Below are 24386 nucleotides of genomic sequence, written 5' to 3' on the forward strand. Positions count from 1 at the left end.
TGCAATTACGCATTACTGACAATTTTCTTAACAATAGAACAAAGGTATATTTTACGAACGTAATTGGAGTGAATAGGATCGTTGATAACAGGTATTATTTGTTCATATCATATAATTCCTCTCTTTATACTGGTTGACATTTACGTGAGATACTTTTAGTGTGTTGCATATTTCTTATTTACAATTAATATTAAAATCTGTAATGAATATATGATCTAAAAATAACACTAATATTGTCAGCCAATGTAACATTTAGTTTGTAAGTGTTGTTTGTATAATATCAAAGAAAGAGTTTGATGCCACGGTTCAAAGACATCATCCATTACCATCCTCCAATTTTCATAGACTGTGAGCGCCAAGTTAGAAAGAAAGCAAAAAGGACACAAAAGAAAAGTAATGCTCAACGAAATTGAAGTCGATTATTTAAATTGTAACTTGATTCTATGGAAGAGTAAAGAGATACATATACTGATTTAAGGATGTACAACACGGCCATTTCCAAACATTCTTGTCATTTAATTTTCGTTCTTTTGCTATGTTTTATATTTGACTATATCTACTATGACTAAGCATATTTTTGACAAAATTGTCGTATATGGACAGGGAAATCCGAAGGGTACCTCCCTTAGGCTTTTCACGAAGATAAGACATTTTCCAGAAAGCGTTTATAAAGTCCATATGTCTAATTGTTAAACTTTGTTGTCTCATTGATTTGACGGTTAAAGACATACATGAATAATACTCTCTTCAGGTAACAGGTTGCAAAATTGAATATTGATATATTTTATAGATAAAAACAATAAAGCAATATTTCTTATACATATCATGAAAGTATGAATTCATTCAAACTACATTTAAAGGTATCAAGTTATAGCTGTTTGTAATTTATTTTGGCAAAGTCCCATATTATTGGGCCCACGGATAGCTTAATAATAGTAATAATAATAATACATAAATAAATTAATAAGTAAAAATAAATAAACAGATAAATAAATAAATGAATCAATAAAAAAAACATTGCTTGATTTTGAATGTTTTCAAATTATTTTATCATTGAAAATGTCAATTAATGTTCTTCTTTTCAATTATATTTTGTAAACATTCCTTGGAAGTATTTAAAAAATAATATCAAATCATCACAGTTTAAGGTAGTATGGGATACCTCTACGTTATGACGTATTTCCGTTTGAAGTATTGTTTTGATTTGCATGAGTGCTTATTATCGGGTCAAAATTTGTAGATACACCGTTGAAAAGAACACTCAGAAGCCTATTTCAATGCAAGTTCTCACAAGTCGGCATTTTAAGTAAAAACAGACAAAAAAATCGCAAGTATATAAATTTACTTATAATTGTACAACGGACATTTAAAAAAGCAAACCCCTGTAAAAGGTAGTTTCAACATTGCTGCTTTTGAACACTTTTAAGCAAAAGCTGTATTTCAATTGTTTGAGTAACTGTACAGCACCTTGTGTGCGGTGAGGCATGGATAAGTGCGATTAATTCACATTGTGCTGAATTATCACCAATCAATTATCACGTTAACCAGAGCTGGACTTTTTTGTTATTTAATTCAAGAAGTAACTGTTTGGTCACAAATCAGCTAGCTGTTGTATATAGTCCCAAAACGTTCAGATGAATGCAATTGCTCTGAACAAGACACGTCCTGGAAAGCGATTGTCCATGCATTGTTTTCAAAACCGCTCAAAGTTGAAAACTACAAAGTGCGATTTTTTTAATGGTTTCTTAAATAGCACCCAAGTTTTTTCAACCCTTGGAAAATAAAGAAGGATAACTCTTCCGCTCGGATCTTTTAATTCAAAAAATTTTAAATGCATTTTATATTTTCCATTTATATATATATTTTCAATTTGTTTATTTCACTTTGCTAACATATTAAGATACATTCTTATTGTAGACTTTCATGAAATGTTATCCGTCTGTTTTCAAGAAATAAAGTTTTCCCAGTTTTTTACGCTTATTTTTTGTTGAAAATTAAAAAAATACTAAGACATATTTCTTGTCATTTTTGTTTTTACAAACACTTTATATTAGCAAACGCCTGCCTATAATATTAAGCTTATGAAAAAAGAATTATGCAAGAAAAAAAATCGTTTTTGTATTTCTCATTAAAATAATAAAAAAAATTATTAAAATTACACTTTAATATACTGAAAGGTGGGGGTATTTCAAATCCTTCTAATTTGGGTACATAATTATGTAGGAGAAGTTTCGTTTGGTATCCCATACCACCTTAAGTACATCATCCGAAACGCTTCAAAAGATTTAGGCACGTGAATGATGAAATATATCAAGTTTTCAGCTGTCTTTAACTAGTGATAAATTAAATTGAGTACATACTGCTTTGACGGGTTTAATTATTTGTCTTTGAACGTGGCAAGCAGCAGATAGAATTTCCAGATATTTTCTTTTTTACCAGTGTAGATAAGACAAGAACTTTATGATTTCCTGATTTAAATTTATATTGCCTCACATTTTGCAGATTTTTTGACATACGTCAGAGAAGAACCATTTCATGAAAAGTTGTATGCTACAGAGTAAAATACATATATATAGTAAGAAAGGCCTTCTGAATTATTTTCTTCTTCTTAAAAACAAATTACACGTTTACTCAAGCTATATTAATGAAATATCCCTTACTTTATATATATATATATATATATATATATATATATATATATATATATATATATATATATATATATATATATATATATATATATATATATATATATATATATATAATATTTTTAAAATCTTCCCAAGAACACCAAGCCCTTGATAAGTCATGTTTATATGGAAGCATCCTCAGGTAGTGTAGATTAAAGTTTCTTTAAGTCATACTCCGGGGCCAGGGTGGGGAATCAAATTTTAACATAATACTGTAAACCAACTTTTATTCGCGTGCGAGAAATATCTGCGAGTTTCGCGACCTACTTTAACTCGGTAAAATTTAATCGCCGCGAACAATTTAATTCTGCTGTATTCATAAAGAATGTTTCCTCAGTCGCGAAAATTAACCGTCGCAGATTGATTTCAAACTGACGAATCTCGAATGAAATATGACGCGAATAATAGTTGGTTTACAGTAATAGATAACAGTCTTTAAAAATATTCTTCTCAAGAACAGCAAAGCAATGATTACTTTTCATATTTATATGGAAGCATTTTCACGTATTATCATACGACATGTACCCACGGAAGACAATATGTGCATAGAGGGTAGATACACATTGTCACTGGCGACAATAAGAACAGGACGACAATATGCATCGTCACCGTCGCGCAGCATGAAATAGCAGACGAGACACGACAGTGTCATAAGAATATAAAAATTACAAAAAACTACATAAACATCTTTATATAAGCACCAATATCTGTAGGGCGACAATATATATACAGTGAGGTTAGGCACATTATGTCACCAGCAACAATATGTACATTTGTAGCTTTTCAGCCGGCGACAATATATACTGATGAACGACTGTGTGTGCAATAAGTGAGTGAGTGAGTGAATGAGTGTAGGTACATATCGTCGCCGAAGACAATATGTACAGAACGACAATACGTACCGTCACAAACGACATTCGAATAAATAAATACAATAGAAGAGTGAAAACGAAATGAAATTCTCGACTCAAAATTTAGAAACGGTCTTTCCTCAGACAAAGGCGATAAGATAAATAATTTTCTTCAACAAACACTTGACTTTCATGTTCATGTAGAAAGTGCAGTAATTATAATTACTTTACTACCACGTGTGCCGCGAGAATTATTTGTCAATAACCATCTACGTAAATAAATATGTATCACTTTCCTGGACTTTGTTTGTAAATTTATAAATTGGACTTGCTCTCATACCAGGTACCAATTATATTTTGTTTAAATAATAAAATGCTTTCTTTGTTTGTTAGTATAAGAATTTACGTTGCAGCTGTTGCAGAAAAAATACATAACCCGCGGGTTATGTACATTTTTTTGCAATACCTGCAACGTTAATTCCCATACTAACAAACCAGAAAGACATCTTATTGTGTATATTTGTATCTATTTTATAAGCATCTAAAGTAGGATTAAGTAGGTTAAATACTGTGTTAATGAAATGTACATTATTGTAAGTTTCATTGATGGAAGAGTCCTGTGCCTGTGAACATCTGTGTGCAACACAGGCATTTGATTTTACTTTTTGTATAAATATAGGTCTGTTTGTTTGTTTGTTTGTTTGTTGTTTAACGTCCCTCTCGAAAATTTTTCACTCATATGGAGACGCCACCACTTGCAGGTGGAGGGCTGCAAATTTAAACTTATACTCGGCACTCAGGGCCATTGAGCAGTGAGGGATCTTTTTCGTGCCAAAACCTACTGCAACACGGGACCTCTGTTGATACGGTCTCGTCCCGCAGTGGATTCGAACCTGCGACGTAAGGATGAGCTCCTTACTCCGCGACTCTGGAGCAGAAGCGCTAACCACTGCGCCAAGCAGGCGACTATAAATATGGGGGAAAAGGTTTCTGAGTTATAAATACTTCATTTATCCGTGAAGTTTTCAGAAAGTGTTCCGAATATTCGACTATCGTTCGAAAAATGCTATCGAATAATCGACTAAGGAAAATAAATATTCTGACTTCCCTAGTAGATTCAATTTTTTTTAAAAGCATGAACCCCCTGGGTAGGATGTGGCCACATTTGGGGATCAAAGTTTAACTTAGGAATAGAAAAATCTCTGAAAATTTTCTTCTCCAGAACAGCAAAATTATAATTTGTCATATTTATTTGGCAGCATCCACAGGTACTGTAGATTCAAATTTGTTCAAATCATGACCCTGGGGGTAGGGCTAGAATGGGCGATCAATGTTAAATGAGGGAATGCACGCGAAAAATCTTTTAAGATCTCCTCAGTACAGCAAAGCCATTATTGGTTATATTAAATATAGAAGAATCCTAAGGAAGTGTACATTCAAGTTTGTTCAAATATGACCCTCCGGGGGTTTTGCTAGGCCACAATATAAAATTAAATCTATTAAAAAAAATTAAAGCCATTATAAGTCAATTAAATGTAGAAGCATCTTTAGGTTTTGTAGATCTAAATTTCTTCAGATCATCACCCGCTTCACTGCCTCTAAGCACCAAAGTGCTCAGGTAAGCGATGTTACCCATGGCCTTTTGTTTATAACCTTATGTTTCTTGTACATTTCAATTTCATGTATTTTGGGAAGTAAGCAGGATGGCAACAGAACGAAAGTTTGTATTTTGGACTTTTTTATTTGCAATCCACTGCATAAATACCTGCACAAGCCAACGGCTTGGTTACGTCTCGGCCACATGTTCTGGACCAGATGAAATAAATACTTTAAAAGCAAAAACAACTGTTCAGCAGCAGCTTGTCAGTGATCATGCTATTAAATGGGAAATCCTGAAGGAAGAATTAAATTCAGTCAAGGAAACACTGTCCAAACTAGATCAAGCTAATAAAACGGAAATGCTTGAGAAAGAATTTAACTCAGTCAAGGAAACACTGTCAAAACTCGATCAAGCTAATAAAACGGAAATGCTTGAAAAAGAATTAAACTCATTCAAGGAATCACTGTCCGAACTCGATCAAGCTAATAAAATGGAAATGCTTGAGAAAGAATTAAACTCATTCAAAGAAACACTGTCCAAACTCGATCAAGCTAATAAAACAGAAATGCTTGAGAAAGAACTAAACTCAGTCAAGGAAACACTGTCCAAATTCGACCAAGCTAATGAAACGGAAATGCTTGAGAAAGAATTAAACTCAGTCAAGGAAACACTTACCAAACTCGATCAAGCTAATAAAACAGAAATGCTTGAGAAAGAACTAAACTCAGTCAAGGAAACACTGTCCAAATTCGATCAAGCTAATGAAACGGAAATGCTTGAGAAAGAACTAAACTCAGTCAAGGAAACACTGTCCAAATTCGTCCAAGCTAATAAAACGGAAATGCTTGAGAAAGAATTAAACTCAGTCGAGGAAGCACTGTCCAAACTCAATCAATCTAAACTCGATCAAGCTATTAAAACGGAAATGCTTGAGAAAGAATTAAACTCATTCAAGGAAACACTTTCCAAACTCGATCAAGCTAATGAAACGGAAATGCTTGAGAAAGAACTAAACTCAGTCAAGGAAACACTTTCCAAACTCTATCAATCTAAACTCGATCAAGCCATTAAAACGGAAATGCTTGAGAGAGAAGTAAACTCAGTCAAGGAAGCACTGTCTATATGTAAGAACCTTTTAACAGATTTTTTCAATCAACGTTTTGCATTTTTTATTGAATTAAATATATAATAATATCAAATTTTCCTATCACGTTCTGGAGTAATAATTATTGTGTTTATTTTCTGATTGAATAATTCTTAGATCTCTAATTGATTGAGATCCAACATTATACAAAAATGTGTTGTTGTGTTCACCTGTGCCTGACTTCCACGTGAATATAAGGATTTTTTTCAAAGTTAAATTTGAAATAGATAAGGAAATTCCAAAATTATAAAATGGTTCTAGAAAGTAATTTTCCTTACACCCGACTTCTTCTCCGGTGAAAAAATAATGTTCAGGGACATAGAATATGTGTTGGGTTTTGAAGGGGAGGGAAAACTGCCCCCTCCCCGCAATTTTAAATTTTATCTGCATGAACGTAAAATTTTCGTTTTAATTTAGTATGAAAATGTTCATTAAAAGGCTGGTCCCCCACCCCTGAGATTGGACTCCACACATACAAAATTTGAGGTTTGGAGAATTTTTCTCGTTTTTGGGGGCTAGTCAATTTTTTAGGCACACTGTAGGTTGTCTTTTTTTTTTATTTATACCCCCCCCCCCCCTCCTTCAAAATCGATCCAACGATTCAGACAATTAATTATTTTTTCTACATCGCAAGTAAAAGAAATTTTAAAAATTTATTCCAAATTTATACAAATGGAAATGTTTATTTGAATTCAACTACGTTTCTCTCATTGTGTTTGGCGAGGACTTCAACAAATGTAAAAAAGTAAGATGGCATGGAATGTTTAACGATTATCATTTATTCATAGAATCATATAATAAATCGATTATTGCTGTTTTTGGTCAATACAATGATTTAGCCACCTTTGAAGTTTAATGTTCACCTCGCCCTTTGTGTTCGTTGAATTTTGCACTCCTCAGGTGGCTATATCAATGTATTGACGTATAAAAGAGCAATGATGACACATATTGAATGCCGCACTCAATGTATATTTCATTCTTATATCTGAAATGCTTTGAACTTGACTAGCTGCATACAAAGCTTTTTTAATTTAATTTTGTATATGATTAAGGAATGATTTCATCTTTTTTCTTCAGTTTCTTTTCTTAATCTATATTTTTATCAACATATATTTGAAAACATATAGTGAGGCCTGACCACGTTGCCTTCCATGTGGTAGCTTACAGAAATTCCAGGCCCGGAGTGATCATTTTTGATCATGTGATCACAAATAATAAATTTGGATACGACAGACGCTCTGGAATATTTACTGTACCAATCACAGGTCTATATGTGTTTTCTTGGAGCATAGAGACTTATGGACAGTTGACTGTGGGTGCTCTCTTTGTGAACGGATTAGAAATTGGAATGTCAATGTCCGACCAAGCCCCAACTTACTACGATACAACTACCTCTTTTGCCGTCCTTAACCTTACAAGAAAGGACAATGTCTGGATCAGAATAAAAAGCGGGCGTGCAGAAGCGATGCATACGATGTTTTCTGGCTGGATGATCAATAAAAATGGTATGATATTCTAACCTTTTTGAAAAATAATGTTTGAGGAGAAATAACTCTTTCAACTTTATCATTTCAAATGCAATCTTGAGAAGTTCTCTTTCTTTAATATAAAATACGCGAAATAAAATGCAATATTAAGACCGGATTATGGAACTTACAACAGTTATTGTAGATCTTCAATATAATGGTAAAGATACGTTTGTCTTTGTCAAGGAAGTTAAAATTCTTTGACAAACATGTTAACAGAAATAAAAATATAGAAAATCATTGGTACTACTTGTCTTTAACCATCAAATTCAAGCTGCACAATGTTCACCAAAACTCTAAACATTTTAAAACCTCTTGACTAATACTTGATTATAACTATATACCTTTTAGTATTAGACTTTTTTTATCTATTCAACGACATTAAAATATTTTACTTATTATTTATTTAAATATATATATATATATATATATATATATATATATATATATATATATATATATATATATATATATATATATATATATATATATATATATTACATATAATTTTAGTTCATGTTAATTGTTTATCATTAGTACTTAGAGCCTAAAAGCATATAATAAACTCTATAATCTATTTAATAGTTCTAGTATGTATACCATAACAAAAATAAAATGATAACGATAAATGGATATGCATATGCATTTGATTATTGTTTTGAATTCATCACTTAACATGATTGAAACATCGTTTTGGAAACATCAACTTTATTATACAACACAATGCTACGTGTGCTTTTATATTCAGTTAATGACTTTTTTTTCATTGTCAGGACACTAAAAAATAGTATTGAAATCTTAGAAATTGAAACAACAACTGTCTAAGAATTTCTTAGGAAAAGTTTTTTTTTTAATTTTTTTTTTTTTTAAATCTCATCGAGGCCTCATTTTAATCTTTGAAAAAAATCTTATGTTTACTGTTTAAATGCAATAGCAACATCAAAAAAATCGTGAATATTTGTGTTTGAACTTTTCTGGACCTATACAATTATAGTCAAGACGTAATTTCTATAAATATGTTCATTTGAATGCAAGGTCATTTTCACCCCGTGAAATTTATGTACTATCAAACTTGTAAACAAATTAACCCCGTTTTAATTTAGCACAGATACCCCTGCGGTGAACGAAAGGCAATCTGATCAAAACTATACTAGGTGCAAAATTTACTGTAAAATGTATACAGCATTATAAAATCCCTACTGCCCTCTTTAGTTTCCGTCCTATATTGATTATTTCTTTCATATTAAAAATAAACTATCATGGTTTTTATCAATCTGTTTACTGTCACTTTCAGATAACACAGCATTTTATGCTTCTCTTTCGCGTGACGTGACCGGGTCTCCTATTATCTTTAACAACGAAATCCTTGACACGGATGATGCTTACTCCACTTCTACAGGGAAGTTTGTGGCGCCTCATACTGGTCTTTACGTTTTAATAATGTCAGGACTTATCTATGAAAGGTACGCGTTCAACTACACGTTTTCATTTGGGAACGGAATTTCTCAGCCAAAAGTAGGGGTACATTCGACCAGTGGGTACAATGACAGCAGCAGTTATATGACATTTGCCTGGATGAACACTGGCGAATCTGTGTATATCGACGCCAAGAGAATGGGGGCCACATCAATGTTTGCAGGATGGCTGCTGATCGATGACAGAAACGGTAAATTTGAAAAACATTTTGTATAAATTTGTTAAATATGAAACTTTCACAGGTATTTAAAATAAATAAATCTAAAGTAGGTTACAGGGGAATATCTGACACTGGAAGATTTATTCAAAAACAAAATTATACGGTCCGTAATTTAGCCTTTTTGACGTGAAAAATTAGAAAAATTATTCAGGTAACTTTAAAAGAAGATGGGTAACAAGGTGTGCAGAATGCGTATAGCTTTAGATATAAAAAAGAAATAATATTCAATTTGTGAATTTATATTCAGAGTGAAGTTCTCATTATTGAAATTCATAAAATATTGATAAACAAAACTTTTCTGAGGAAAATTTTCTCGGCAAAAATTTTCCTGCTATTAAAAAAATAATGTGGTACTTGCGGGGTTCGAACCCTAGAAATAAAAATCCTGAGTATAATTTTCCTTTAAGACCAACACGCTAACCAATACGCTTGACAACTCTTGATGATCAGCGGCTCTTTGCTCCATTTTTTTTGAAAGTTTATCCTTAAAGTTTGCGTAAAAATGTACATTTTTTGGTTAACAAATATATTGAGCAAAGACCCACTATACCTTAAAAATGTTCTGTCATGACACAACATTCGTATCTTTCCAAGAAATACTTGAAGTCCATTTAATCAAGGGTCATATCACATAAAAAATGGAGCAAAGAGCCACTTATGTCGAAAAATTGTGTTATAGTATGAGACAATGATCCTTTTTGCCCTCTTTAGTGCGTGCATCCTATTTCATAGGAAAATAATTTCAATCTTTTTGAGATTTTTGCAAATTGTGGAGATTTTACATTAAGTATACTTTAATGTTAGATGAAATATCAAAGAAAATGTTGTTGTAATTGAGATTTAATTTTTCACCTTCATGTTTGTCTCACTATAAGCATTTCGCTTGCCTTGTTCGCCAATCTTCTCTCTTAAACTTTTATATAGTTTGAACGCGATTTCAAATTTATTTAAAATTAAGAAATTATTTCTGTTACTGCCTTCTCCTTTCGATTAACTAGTATACTTTCAAATACGGCAAACCTTTTGTTATCACCGAGTATTTTAATTAATTTCCCTTCTTCCCCTGAGGAAGATTTAAAATTTCGTTGTATTTGACATAACTAGGTTATAGGGAAACAACATTTGTTGTATTTTATTCCATCAAATTTTAGCAAAACTTCATCTCTAACTTCTTTGTAAATTAGCGTGGTCTAGAACTAACTCATGTAATTAAGAAATAAATTCTTTCAACTGTATCCCCAGATAACGGAATAAGCTGTCACTATTATACCCAGGTGTCAAAGATTTTGCCTGACTTTGTGGAAAGAAGAGAAATATAAATTCCAGAATTCTTGCCAGTTAGTTACCGATTTTGATCCACGTTGGGTATCTTAATTTTTTTTTTTTTTTTTTTTTTTTTTTTTTTTTTTTTTTTTTTTTGTCAAAAAAACAAGCGGATCGAAAGTTGGAGAAAGCATGTAACTAAAGGCACATTTTAAAAAAAAATCTGTTTTTTTTTTTTTTTTTTTTTACATAGAGTAAACTAACTTTCCCTATTATTTCTTTGCAGATCACAGCAATAGTTAATTTCAATCAAGGTCATAGAAACCAATTAAATCATCGAAGAGGTTCTATATATATAAAGCTGCGATGGGATAAATAACATATTTTCTATAAATTACAATGTGGAGTTCAATCATACTAACAAGAACAATTAGAATATGGATTTTATGCACAGAAAATATAAATTTTGCGCAATTCATGATTTTCATTTGCAATTTATTTTTCCATTGAAAAAATGGAACTCTTGGCTAAAATCCTTAAAATTTTCATATTTATCTTTTTTTTTGAGATAGAGAGAGAGAAAGAGAGAGAGTGACTAGTATGTTTCTTTTACGGCAACCGTAAACAATCAATGAAACATAGAGGGAAAATGGGCTCTTGTTTTAGATGAAATTCTTAATTATTAACTCGGTGATTGAATTCTATGAAAATGAAGACAGAACAATAAATACTGTAATTTTAGACGATGATGACTATTACCATCATCATCATCATCATCATCATCATCATCTTTACAGTTGTTGCTGACATTTTGAAGTAACATTTTCTAAGAACTGTAGTGGAAAATGTTGTATTCCAACAACGAATATTCTATACTCTTCAAATATGTTAGCTTGGAAGCTAAACCCTTAGTAATGTTTTGCTCCTAAACACTATATTTTTTTCATTTTTTTTTTCTTTTTCTTTACAGTGTCAAAAACTTTCCCAGCTTTTCTCGCTCATCTAAGCAATGACTCTACCAGAACCCCATTTCATTATGAGTTACCTCACGGTAGCTATCACCATGATTACACAACAAGAACGGGTGTATTCATTGCCAATCGTGATGGACTGTATTTGTTTTTGTTTAAAACAGAAGGTCAAAACGAAGTTGTACTTACTACACTAAGAGTAAACGGAGTTGAAATATTTGAAACGAGGTCGGACGGACGTCGTTCTGGTTATGACGACACTTCCGCTGTCACTGTCCTTCAGTTATATCCACATGATCGTGTCTCTATAGGAGTTAATTCTGGGACAGTCGATGGTTATCAGTCTCTGTTTATTAGCATACTTCTATATGAAATGTAACTGAAAATTGTTTTCATTCAGAATAACTTTTTTTATTTCAATTTAAGATGGAATTGTACATTCATTTAAGCTTTGGTCTTTGTTCATTTGTAGTTATATATAACTTCATGAACTAATCTGAGTCAAGATTGAAATAGTGAGAAATCCCGTCCGGTCTAGCTTTTGGATGACCTAAAAAAACAAAACAAAAAAACAAAACAAAACAAAACAAAAAAGAAAAAAAAGCAAAAAACAAAAAAACAAAAAAAAAAAACAACAACAACAACAAAACAAAAAACAACTATCAATATTGTAAAAAGTAATGTAAAACAATTAATAGCAGCAGATTTGATGTGTTGATCTTAAATTCTCAGCTTTCTTCATTCAAGTCTAAAACTTCATAAGCAAGAGTCTTAAAAGCATGAAAGTTCCTGTTATGGAACTCTGTATTTTTTTCCATGTAAGCTGACCAACCTCAAAGGACAAAGGGGCACAGGCACAGTTAACCTGGATAAGCAATTTCTGATAAAGATAAAGGCATACAATTTCATTTTTATATTGACTTTTTTTTTAATTCTCATTAGATTGTTATTTTTTTTCAAGCTGTTAAACACTACTGATAAGAACTATATAACATTTTTTCTCATTACACTGTATTTTCAAGTACTTTTCAAAAAATAAATAAATAAAATACATTCTTTTTTCATGAAAATTAAAAATAATAATAGTAATAATAATAATAATAATTTATCTTTGAATTTCTTATTGAATTAACTCATTTATAGAAATATTGAATTATTTATACCTTAGACATTTCATCGTAAAATGCTTAACTTAATGATAAACTTTTTTACATGTAATAGATTAAATGTGATAAAAACGAGTCACTTTGAATTTTAATAAAAATTCAAGGTATTATCCTAATTATTGAAGCAAAAAATGATGGAGATACGTTCACTGTGAAATTTAAAAATCATATTTGAAAAACTATCCGTTTCTAAGAAAATGATGGGCTGAACTTGCTCCACTTTGGCATAGGTGGATTACGGACCAACAACAACCTAGAAGGATGGCATGGAAAACTCAAAGAATCTCAAAAAAATCCTGATTTTTCTCGACAAGTAATACTGCTTTTTGGTGATTTTTTTTAATCAACTTATTTTAACATGTACCTCTTCCGTTGGCCAGATAAAACCTATTGCCCACTGCTAACCTAACCACTGGGAGGTGAAACTATGATTTTAAGCAAGATACGTCTTGTAAAACACTGGATAAGAACATTGAATCAAAATTGAATCCATAATCACTGGATAAAAAAAAACAAAGATGAAAACAAACACTATAAAATATAGATATAAAAAGATCCTCAGAACAAAAATGTATGCTTTCACATTTTGGTGCAAGCTATATATATAATGCATGTACATTTGTTACCACGATTTGTTTCTATGTGAAAACTTTCTATAACGTCTAAAACTCCATTAAATTTTTAGCACACTGTGAGTAACTACTCATTACCGAGCAGAACAATCGGGGAAATACAGTTGAATATCGACAACCGTTTGTTGCTAAGGGCTAATCCTGACTATTCAAAAATCGGAAAGGAAATATAAAAAAAGAGGATAACATATAGTAAAAACAAATCGCGGAAAAGCAATGTGAAGTTGTCGCGGAAAAGAAGACGGGTTGCAAAAAATAAAATCGTGGAAAAGCAGGATGGCCTACTGAAAGAAAGGTACCAGAATGACATCATCGACCTCATGACATACGAAGACTCTGCATCAAAACTACTTCTACTAGGATAGTGATCCCATATTCACGGCTTTGTGACTAAATAAATAAATTAGTGTTGTAAATATTGCGTCATGCAAAAGTGAAACTGTGCTATCAGTGTAATTAGAGAAAATTGTATAATGAAATGTACATGCCTTTAAGCTTTTTAATCTATACTTAAATAAATAAATTGAAATTAATTAGATTAAGTACACAGTGCTTTCTACGTTGCGTGTTTGTGAGGTTCATGTTGCATTTATTAATAATTATTTGAAAAGATACATGCATTCCATTTTTTCAAGGAACTGCTTAAAAAAATAAATTGATGCTGATTTCATTGCTTTATTTAATACGGGTAAACTTTACCTGTACTCATTAAAAAGAAATAGAAATTAATTAAAAGTATAAAAATTATATTTCACTAACAAAACCACTTAGTATTTAAGAAAATTCTCTGTAATGACATGAACTTTTATATAGAAGCTGCGGCACGCATAGTCTCAGAATTTCTCCAAACTCTCTATGACGAAAGTCTTTGATACTGTTTACGCAAATCAGGCAAAAATTGGCTGCTATGAGTCATGGTAACCATGACAACATGCCCTCAAGTTTAGAAATGGCATTTTTCAACATGTTCAGTTCAGAGTCCCATAGTTAATGTTTGCAGCAATGCAAACCAGTGGCAATGACTGTTTCCAAATGTTAAAGAACTGACGTTTTAAATGCATGATAAACATGTTTGGGAAATCAACTTTTACATACGTTACTATAGAAACAAAGTATTCAAAAGTAATAATTTTTTTCATTCATTTTTATAAAGTGATACACTCAAAATTAAAAGTAATCATCGGTTGAAATGCGACCAAATAATAGAGAAAGATCTTAGTATATACCAAGGACAGATGTGATATTCTTACAGGCTAGCATTTGTTGTTTGCCAAGGATTTAAAACAACAAATGGATTTCAAATTTACTCTCTATATGTTTTAATCTGATCCTATCTTTTTAACAAAGCACATTTCTGTATAACTGGTGGCATTGGTGTGATCAAAATTTTCCCATTTCAAAACATTGAAATTAAACTGCTTAAATAGAGCGTTGCTATGAAAATTTGCTGAAAAAATATGTATAATAACTTTTTAAAAAAATATTTTGTTTCCTTGAATACGGTCCCTTGTATGTAGATTGTGAAGACTTTTACGATTGATATCTATGAACAATTACCCTGACTTTTTAATTTTGACTACCAACAATCAGTAACTGGATGCAAGAAGCTGCCACATAGTGGTTAATATTGCTATAAAGTTTACAAAATCGAACATTTTCTCTTCTTGGTAACCATAGCAACAGTGTTATTTTTTTGTCAAACTTTATCAATTAGTGATATTCAACTTTAGTTAAGATAAGTACTATTTAAGGTGAGTCAAATGATATGTTTCTTGATTAAAAGGTAACTAAATTCCTAAAGCAGCAAAACAAAACAAAAACTGGTAAATTGTTTCCATGGTAACACTGCAAAGTAGCAATTAATCCCAATTTTCAATATTATCTGTGTTACAATGTACGATCTTTGTATATATACCAGTCTTGATTTTTCATGTTTTTAATCAAGATAGAAGCATTAACCAAAACTTAGCAACGTATTGTGTATAGTTACACTGTGTTACCATGACAACCATGGAAGTTATTTTTAGAATAATATTGGCAATACCTAATTAGTTAAAGTCAAATAATTTTAACGTTTTTCTTTCGTTGTTGATTGAGTTTGATCATGTCAAACCTATCCTTAGTGAATTCCAAGCGTATCTCAGCATTTTTTTTAGCATTTTATTGCATGAGTGGTAACAAGCTGTATTTTTTTTGTAAGAACGTTTGTTTGTTTGTTTTTGTTTTGGCTCTCTTTTCTTCTTTTTTTCTCTTTTTTTTTTTTTTTTTTTTTTTTTTTTTTTTTTTTTTTTGAGGATTTGAGATGCATCGACTGACGAAGTTTGATGATCATAGGCCTTTTTTTTTTTTTTTAATAAAGATCAAAAGTGGCTGAAAATCTCAAAACTTTTCCGACTGTAAACATGACAGTCGGGACACATAGCAACCAAATTTTATTTCATACATGTTTCCGGTGTCATGTTGTAATAAATAGGAAAGTTTCATCAAAATCGTTTACCATGCGTGGAAAGAAGTTTAAGTGGTTACAGAGAATAGCTCTTAAAAACAATCCTGTGCCATATATGACGTCACTCGCCTCGACTTGACGCAGTACAAATGATTATGGGGCGTGGATCCATCGTTTGATAATTACAAAAAATATTTTCTTTTATGCAAATGATAAGTGAAGATAACGAAAAGTAATCATTCTCAAACTCCAATCAAACCATAGAAATTGTAAGCAGAGCAAACAGGGACCTCAATAAACAGTGGTGGAATCAGGTACGTGCCATAGAGAAGTGCGCACCCTTGTCAACAAGACGCACCAACCTTGTGCTCTTTGTCATGATCGGTTAAACGATAGAAATCCGTAGACAATTCAGTGTGAAAACAATGACCTAACATTTTGCATGAAAAATATCTGATCAAGAAGACTCGAAACAAAACATTTCTTTTAAAAAATATGTACATATTCAATTTATTAAGACCTTATAAAGCTGCACAGCGACAGAGAACGCTAACTTCGATGAGCATGTTCTTGATAAACCTCAAAAAAGCATGGGCATACACTAGAAAGAAGATGATATACAAAATATCAATTGCTTTTCTCATTTATATTTTAAAAGGGACTGGGAGTTGATTAAGGTCTGAAATTATTTTTTTTCTATTCATTACAATGTAAATGTAAGCGGGATTTTTTTTTCTAAATTACGAGTACTTCCTAAATAGCACAAACTAGCTCCTAGAACTTTTCAGGTATACGAAGTAAACCTCTTTAGATGTGTATCAATTTTTATGACAAAAAACTGCCCTTGCTATAGAGTCATTTATTACATTCAGCCTTTCATCTCTATTTTTATATCTGTCACGTGGCACACAGCTGATTCACTCAATATCACTGGTACTTAGAACAACACAATCCTATTTTTTATCGATAGCTATATTTCTTTCCCTACATGCATATAGTTACTATTGTTACAATGATTACTAAAAGTAGTACATATTAATAAGTTATTTCAAGATCCCATTTCCCCATTGCCTTCCTTAATATAAAGAGAAGGCAAAAATGTTAAGGTGTTCGTGGGCCAATCGAATTACCATATTAGCTAAATTTAAAAAAAAAGTCTTTAAATTGCGACGTTCTTATAGAAGTCAACATCAGGGTTATATTTATCATTGTGTTTGGTTTGATTTCGAAATCGACTCTATTGTTAAAACTCTTAATTTTTTTTCTTTCTTTCTTTTTTTCCCCAAGAGATTAATACCATAATAAGTTACACATGTATGTTCATGTAATTTGCAGATTATCCAGCCAAGCTGTAAATTCTCATTCGAGAAGGTTCGAGTATACATCACGAGATTTTCTTACCTCCAATTCTCATTTTACATTTATTTAAATTGCTTAGTTGATTTGTCTGTTTCTTACAATGAAATTTCAACAATCCGTACCATTTTCTATTACCTTGAGAATGAAGAGAAATTTTCTAACAGTGGCCAACATATTGAATGACGATGTGCTCTGGTTTATAAGGAAACAATATTATGTACGATGTGAGAAGCCATTTAATGTATACACTTTGAAATTACGACAACTGAGGTCATGAAATGAGATACTGTTACTAAAGTATTTGATAATATCCTCAACGAGAAGAATGTTTTTTTTAATAAAAATATATATAAAAAGAAGCTTGTATTTATCAAAAAATTTTGTTCTAATTCTTTTCTTGATTTATACTGTCAATATTGATTCCTTAAAAAGGAATGAGATGTGAACTACATGCTCACATCCGATGACTGTGATCAAAACAATCATTTGATTTCGGTCAATATAAATAAAAATGGAAAACTTTATGTTTCCCAAAGAGGGTTTGAGATTAAGACGCTAGGGATTGCCCAAGGAGTGTTGTCTAAGAAATAGAAATATGTTGACTTCCTTCAATGCCCATTTTGTATTCAAAACAAGTACTATGCTTATCAAATTAGCATTAATAATTGTTATTTTCAGGACGTTGTAAATGTTGCCTTTCTTTTTAATGTCAAGTTATAGACAAAAATGCATATGAGATTAAACAAAAACTCTTTTCTTTTTATAGGGTTGGTCAACTCTCTATTTTTTTTTAGTTTCTTTTAAGTAAGTATGAACTAATTCAAATGCATCAAAAACACTCTCTTTTTTCTTATTTTGTAAACGCATTACGATTATAATCCATGCTCGATGAAGACACAACGCATACAAGATTTATATAAACTTAAATAAAAGTAATATTATTGACATTACTTCTGAATTTTGTGGCTAACAGAAAGATTACAACCATGTTTGTTTTTTTTTAAATATTCTATCGCTCAAAATATTTTTTTAATTTCTTTTCATGCTTGATTTGGATCAACTAGTTTTCGGCAATAAAACCCCGATTTTAGAGGTAATTTTTTTGTCGCTCTATGAATTCATTGTTTAATCCTTTACATTTCGGAATATTCATATTTTTTTATCTCTCTCTCTCTCTTTTTCTTTTTTTTAAACAAATAATTACTGGCTTGGCCACAAAACCCTGATTTTCAGCGTTATTTAATATTTATAATAAAGCATTCAAAATATGATATGAGACTCCTTTTGGAATCCGTCATTGAACATCGAAAATATGAAATAAGCCGTCCGCTATCTTACCTTGACTTGATCTAACCCCCTCCCCAAGAGAGATTTTGTGGTCAGCCATTGGCTGGTGCGGACCCCCCCCCCCCAATACATTTTTGGAAATCAGTAGTTTAGCTTCGAGTAAGGAAACTAAATAATCTGTCCGTGGTCACCTTGAAAATAAGTATTTTGTCCCGTGAAGGCTTAAAAAATGAAATATAAAATCTGACTCTAAAAAATTGCCACTCCCCGTTCAGAATCAAATGGTAGTCCTCTAAGCGGTATTTACACAATTTGATTGATTGATTGTATGTTGTTTTTCGTCCCATTCGAGAATTTTACACTCATATAGAGACGTCACCATATACTGGTGAAGGGCTTTAAATTTAGACTTTTACTCGGCACTTTGGGCCATTGAACAGAGAGGGATCTTTATCGTGCCAACGCCAGCCGTGACACGGGGCCGCGGTTTTTAAGGTCTCATCCGAAGAACCGCAACTTTCACTTCAAAGTGCCGAGCGCCTGGCGAAGGAACAGTTGTCTACCTATCTTTTATCGACTTAGGTCAGTCGCGGCCGAGATTCGAACTCAAGGCCTTCCGATCACGGAGCGAGCGCTCTATCGACTGAGCTACCGTGACGGCTACACAATTTGATTACAGGATACAGAGTTCATAATCATGATGATTGTTATCAGACAAGTCGACATAAAGATCTAACCTGTTGACATAAATATCGGACAGATTACATAAAGTTCTGGCAAGTCGAAATGAAGAGAAAAAGATATGCTGCGTTAAATTTTGGGAAAACATATTCCATACAAAACTATCCTAGGTTAAGTTAGTAAGCTGTAATTCACAATAGACGTAGTAAGAAGTAGATAATAAAGTGGTTCTGTAGTTCAACATTTTTTAAGGTGATCTTTAATATCTTTTATTTTTATATGAAAATTTATAAATTGCTATATATAATTAAACAAATACTCTAAAATGCTGTGAAATAGAGAAAATAATGACATAAGTAAGGTTGTCATGGACAACAGTGGCCTAAAACAAGAAAATAGATCGTATAATGATCAGGAACGTACATACATATTCAAGATGATCTCAGACCTTTTTTTAACTTCTTGAAAAATGAGAATTTTGAAATTAAAATATTAGTAAATATCTATACAGTAAAATCGCGTAAAACAACTTCCAGTTCAAAACTCACTAGTTGGAGTCAATATTCGATAGAATCAATTATCAACGTAGAAAAAAATACTAAGCTGTTACAAAATGATCGCGGGTACAAATTCTTTGGTCTCAGTTTTCAAAGGAGAAAAAGGACGCATTGAACGTTGAAAATTGAACCCCTGGTCAATTTTCTACTTTACATCGGACAACTTTCAAATCACTCAATCAGAAAATCATTTGGTCAATGATCGACTATCTTAATAAAGTAATTTGTTCTTTTTTCACTCATGTCCATGTCACAGAGGAACTTGGATTGTTAATAGTTCAGAAAATTTCGATTGTTTTAGGGGTTCAATTACGATTTGACTTGTTAAAAAATTCTTATTGTATAATTCACAAAACTGCGTATAAAAATTACAACCAATGCCTTTGTCGGTGTACACGTTTGCGAAAGATTGCTTTAAATTTATGTGTAGTAAGGAAGTACTTGATAGATATATTAATAACTTATATAAATGGTCGTAATATTTATTCGACAATTTTTTTTAACATATATTTTCTTTTTTACCCCAAGGACAAAAAGTATACGCTTCGAACAGACACAAAAATATATAGGTCCATGCCAAGCTATGAAAGATTTATGCTGAGGGTAAGTTCTGTTATTATATAGAATTTAATTGTCAGACATAGGTTTATGTCTAAAATTTTACTGTTGTATTTATATCAGTGATAAGCAATATTTTAATTGCACCTGAGCTGACTTACATGTAATCACAAAAAATGCTATAACTAATTAGATAACCTGAGTCAGTCATGACCTATTGCTATCTGTTTTTAGCTCACCTGAGCTGAAAGCTCAAGTGAGATTTTGCTGATCACATTTTGTCTGTAGTCTGTCTGTCTGTCTATCTGTCCGTCTGTCTGTAAACTTTCACATTTTTGACTTCTTCTCCAGAACCACTGGCCTATTTCAACCAAACTTGCCACAAACCATCCTTGGGTAAAGGGGATTCAATTTTGTTCAAATAAAGGGCCACACCCTCAATAAAGGGAGATAATTAAGAAATAGTGAAAATTTAGTGGGATGTTTTAAAAATCTTCTTCTCAAGAACCACTGGGCCAAAAAAGTTGAAACTTATAGGAAACCTTGTATGTCAAAAGTGTAAATTCAGATTTGTTTAAATCATGAGCCCCGGGGGGAGGTTGGGGCCACAATGGGGGATCAAAGTTTTACATAGGAATATATAAGAAAAAATCTTAAAAAATCTTCTTCTCAATAACAGCAAAGCCTTGTTTAGTCATATTGATAAGGAAGCATCATCAAGTAGTGTAGATTCAAGTTTGTTTAAATCATGACCCCCCAGGGGTAGGGAGGGGCCACAGTGGGGGATCAATATTTTACATAGGAATGCATAGGAAAAAACTTTGAAATTCTTCTTCTCAAGAATAGCAAAGCCATGAATAGTCATTTTGAAATGGAAGCATCCTCAGGCTGTGTAGATTCAAGTTTGTTTAAATCATGATTCTCTGGGGATAGGATTGGACCATAATGGGAGATCAAAGTTTTACATAAGAATATATAGGAAAAAATCTTCTTCTCAAGAACAGAAAAGCCATGATTAGTCACGTTTATATGAAAGCATCATCAGGTAGTGTAGATTCAATTTTGTTCAAATCATGAACCCTGGGGTATGGAGAGGCCACAATTGGGGATCAAGTTTTTACAAAGGCATATGTAGGGAAAATTTTTTTAAAAATTTCTGCTCAAGAACAACAAAACCATATGTTATATTAATATTTCTTATGGCCTGTGGGTTTGTCATCACCTTGACCTAAGGTCATTTGGGCAAGTTCAAGGTCGCTGACAGAAAAAAAATCATAATTCGTGTTTACACAAAGATTGCTTATGACCTGAAGGTGTGTCATGACCTTGACCCAAGGTCATTTGGACAAGTTCAAGGTCACTGACAGAAAAAGTTCATAATTCGTGTTCGATCCGTATCTTTCCTATGGAGAATAATTTTGGATGTTGGGAGTATCCACTTCACACAAAGATTTAGTTTATGACCTGAGGGTGTGTCATGATCCTGACCTATAGTCACATACTGTAGAAAAAATGGATAAATGATGCATCCATACTTTCCAACAGAGAAATACTTGAAAAATTATTAATTTTTCAATGTAATAAAAAACAATACTATTATTAGTATTGCTGTTTTACTAGGCTATGCCAAAGTTTCATTTATTAAAAAAATATAATAAGCAATTACCGGTAAATTTTCTCTCTAAATGTATAAACAATTTTTGAACACCTTTTAGATCCTAAAATACTAGTATTAGTGACTTGGCATCTTCTCTGAAAAACCCAGTGGGGGGTATTTGTCCATATTGGACAGTTCTAGTTTAGTTCTAAAGGGAATCAACCAGGAGGTATATGTAGAAAATAATAATGTCCTGAAAAAAAAAACTATGTGTTTTTCCATATGCAAATTCATTTAATATTTTCTTTTTCTTTACAGATGAAAGGGAATTGCAGAAGAATGAATTGATGTTAACATCTCAACATTAAATTTGGCTTAAATTTGAATATGTCTTTTGTTGTGATTGCCTAAAGAGCAATTAGGATCAGGAAATTTGAGGTGAAGGATATCCAGATATGTACCTTCAAAATGTGGATCATTCAACAGATGAAAAGAAAATATTAAGCCCCTGAAGAAAATTATGTCAAATGCATGAAATGAATATTTCAATTGCACATCATTTTTGTTTCACGTATGTTTACAATATATATGTGAAAAAGAATGCTCGGTGGTCAAAACATATGTTTAACCATGGTTTGGCACATGTATGGTACTTATACATTTATCATATGAGCAGTGCATTTAACAAACATGTTAAACGCATGTTTCTAAAAACATACGTTACACACACGTTGCACGTACGTTATTCATACGTGAACCATATGAATAACGTACGTGTGCAACGTGTGTAACGTATGGTAGTCAAGTGTGTTGAATGTACGTGTCATGCATGATATTCATACGTGTGAAAACGTACGTTTAACATACGTGGTGCTTTTTTCATGTGATACGTACGTGAAGTCACGTACGTATCACATACGTTTAACGTATGTGATACGTACGTGGCACATTTTGCTCTGTAATTATGCTTTGTAAAAGATACGGGGTTTTTTTGTCAATAAAATTGATCGTCATCAAATTCAAACTGTAATTATTTAAAGATTAATTCCACTCTATGATGGAAATAAGGCGATTTTTTTGTGTAATAATACAAATGTCGAAATTCCTTCGAATCGTTAAATTTGAATTTTGAGTCCGTAGACAAGCGAAGTTTTACACCCAAGTGCAATAAATTCACGCTATAAATATATTCATTATTTTAACAAATAAAATCTTATGAAATTCATAACAAACATTGATTATTTTTACGGAAAAACATGTAAAAAAAAAATGAAATATTTGGATTCAATATCTTTTGCTAGAAGTCTGCGAAGTATCCAAAATCGCCTTTAATAGTTTGTATGTAATAATTCAAACCTTACAAAAAAAATACTAGTCATAATTTAGAGGGGAAAAATTGAAAAATTATTGTTATAATTATTTAAGGTTAATGCTTCCTCCTCCAAGTTTTTACGATTTTAATTTATATTTTATATAAATTAATTAATTTTTTTGTTTTAAAATTGCTGAAATTGCTAGTTGCATTGAGACAGACCATGAACTGGACTGTGATTAATTAATCGCTCCCATATATAAATATATATGTCACACATATCCTGTGCACATAGAAATTATTTACATATTCCAAGTACATACATGTACATTGTATATGTATAGATGAGGAAGAAGACCGGCGAAAGAAATCGAATTTAATAAAATTAATAAACGTCACTAGATCTGTCATCATCTATTATCCGACAAAATATCGCATTTCCATTCTTTTGTATTTATTTTGGTATTTTTAATGTTATAGGCCTGTAAGATTAAGCTAGAAGGGAGCATGCAGTCGTATAAATAAAAAAAAATATTACAGTGTACCAACATGTGTAGTATACAGTAGTAATATAATGCTTATATAATATTGCCCATCGACAATAATAATGTCTTTAGCCATTTTTGTTTGCTTTCCAAAACATTTCTTTTTAGACCCCCCCCCCCCGGCCGCCCCCAAATAAATGATATTGCTTTCTTAGTGTGCTTGTGTTTGAAGCATTTAAAATAACAGAATTTGTATCTACTATAGATACGTGTAAACTAAGCTTACAATGTATGTGAATATATTTATTGGGTACTTAAACTTTGTATTAAATAAATAACATTGAATGGTTACGTTCAATTGTTTACAACATGTTAGAACACACACACAAAATAAATAATAAATCAATTTCCACAATATGTCATGTGGATTTTCGGATTGAATAATTGTCAATTATTGCTATTAGATTTTGTAATAATTGTTACAGAACTTATCTTATATAGGACGATATCGGTAAAATTAGACAAAACTTTGTAAATTATGAAAGTCCATCCCCCCCCCCCCCAC

The 24386-nt window shown here is 31.7% G+C and overlaps 1 protein-coding gene and 1 long non-coding RNA gene across 4 annotated transcripts in view; both read left to right on the forward strand.

Moving 5' to 3' along the window:
* Positions 1–5609: 5609 nt before the first annotated feature.
* LOC133189171 (uncharacterized) overlaps positions 5610–24386 on the forward strand; it is a 96654-nt gene continuing 77877 nt past the window's right edge. For 2 of the 3 annotated variants that reach the window (XM_061324580.1, XM_061324582.1), the window contains exons 1-3: positions 5610–6265; positions 7413–7790; positions 9106–9477. In XM_061324580.1, the coding sequence (XP_061180564.1) occupies positions 5632–6265; positions 7413–7790; positions 9106–9477 (1384 nt within the window). In that variant the 5' untranslated portion in view covers positions 5610–5631. The remainder of the gene's footprint in view (positions 6266–7412; positions 7791–9105; positions 9478–24386) is intronic. The other variant, XM_061324581.1, reaches the window with a different exon arrangement.
* LOC133189178 (uncharacterized) lies at positions 20397–22410 on the forward strand. The gene is made up of 2 exons (XR_009721425.1): positions 20397–20472; positions 22343–22410. It is a non-coding gene; the product is annotated as an uncharacterized LOC133189178 (long non-coding RNA).

This window comes from Saccostrea echinata, unplaced genomic scaffold (genome assembly GCF_033153115.1).
Source record: "Saccostrea echinata isolate AGI-Se365-2 ecotype Australia unplaced genomic scaffold, CSIRO_AGI_Sech_v1 ptg000017l, whole genome shotgun sequence".
In the NCBI taxonomy this organism is placed as follows: Eukaryota; Metazoa; Mollusca; class Bivalvia; order Ostreida; family Ostreidae; genus Saccostrea; species Saccostrea echinata.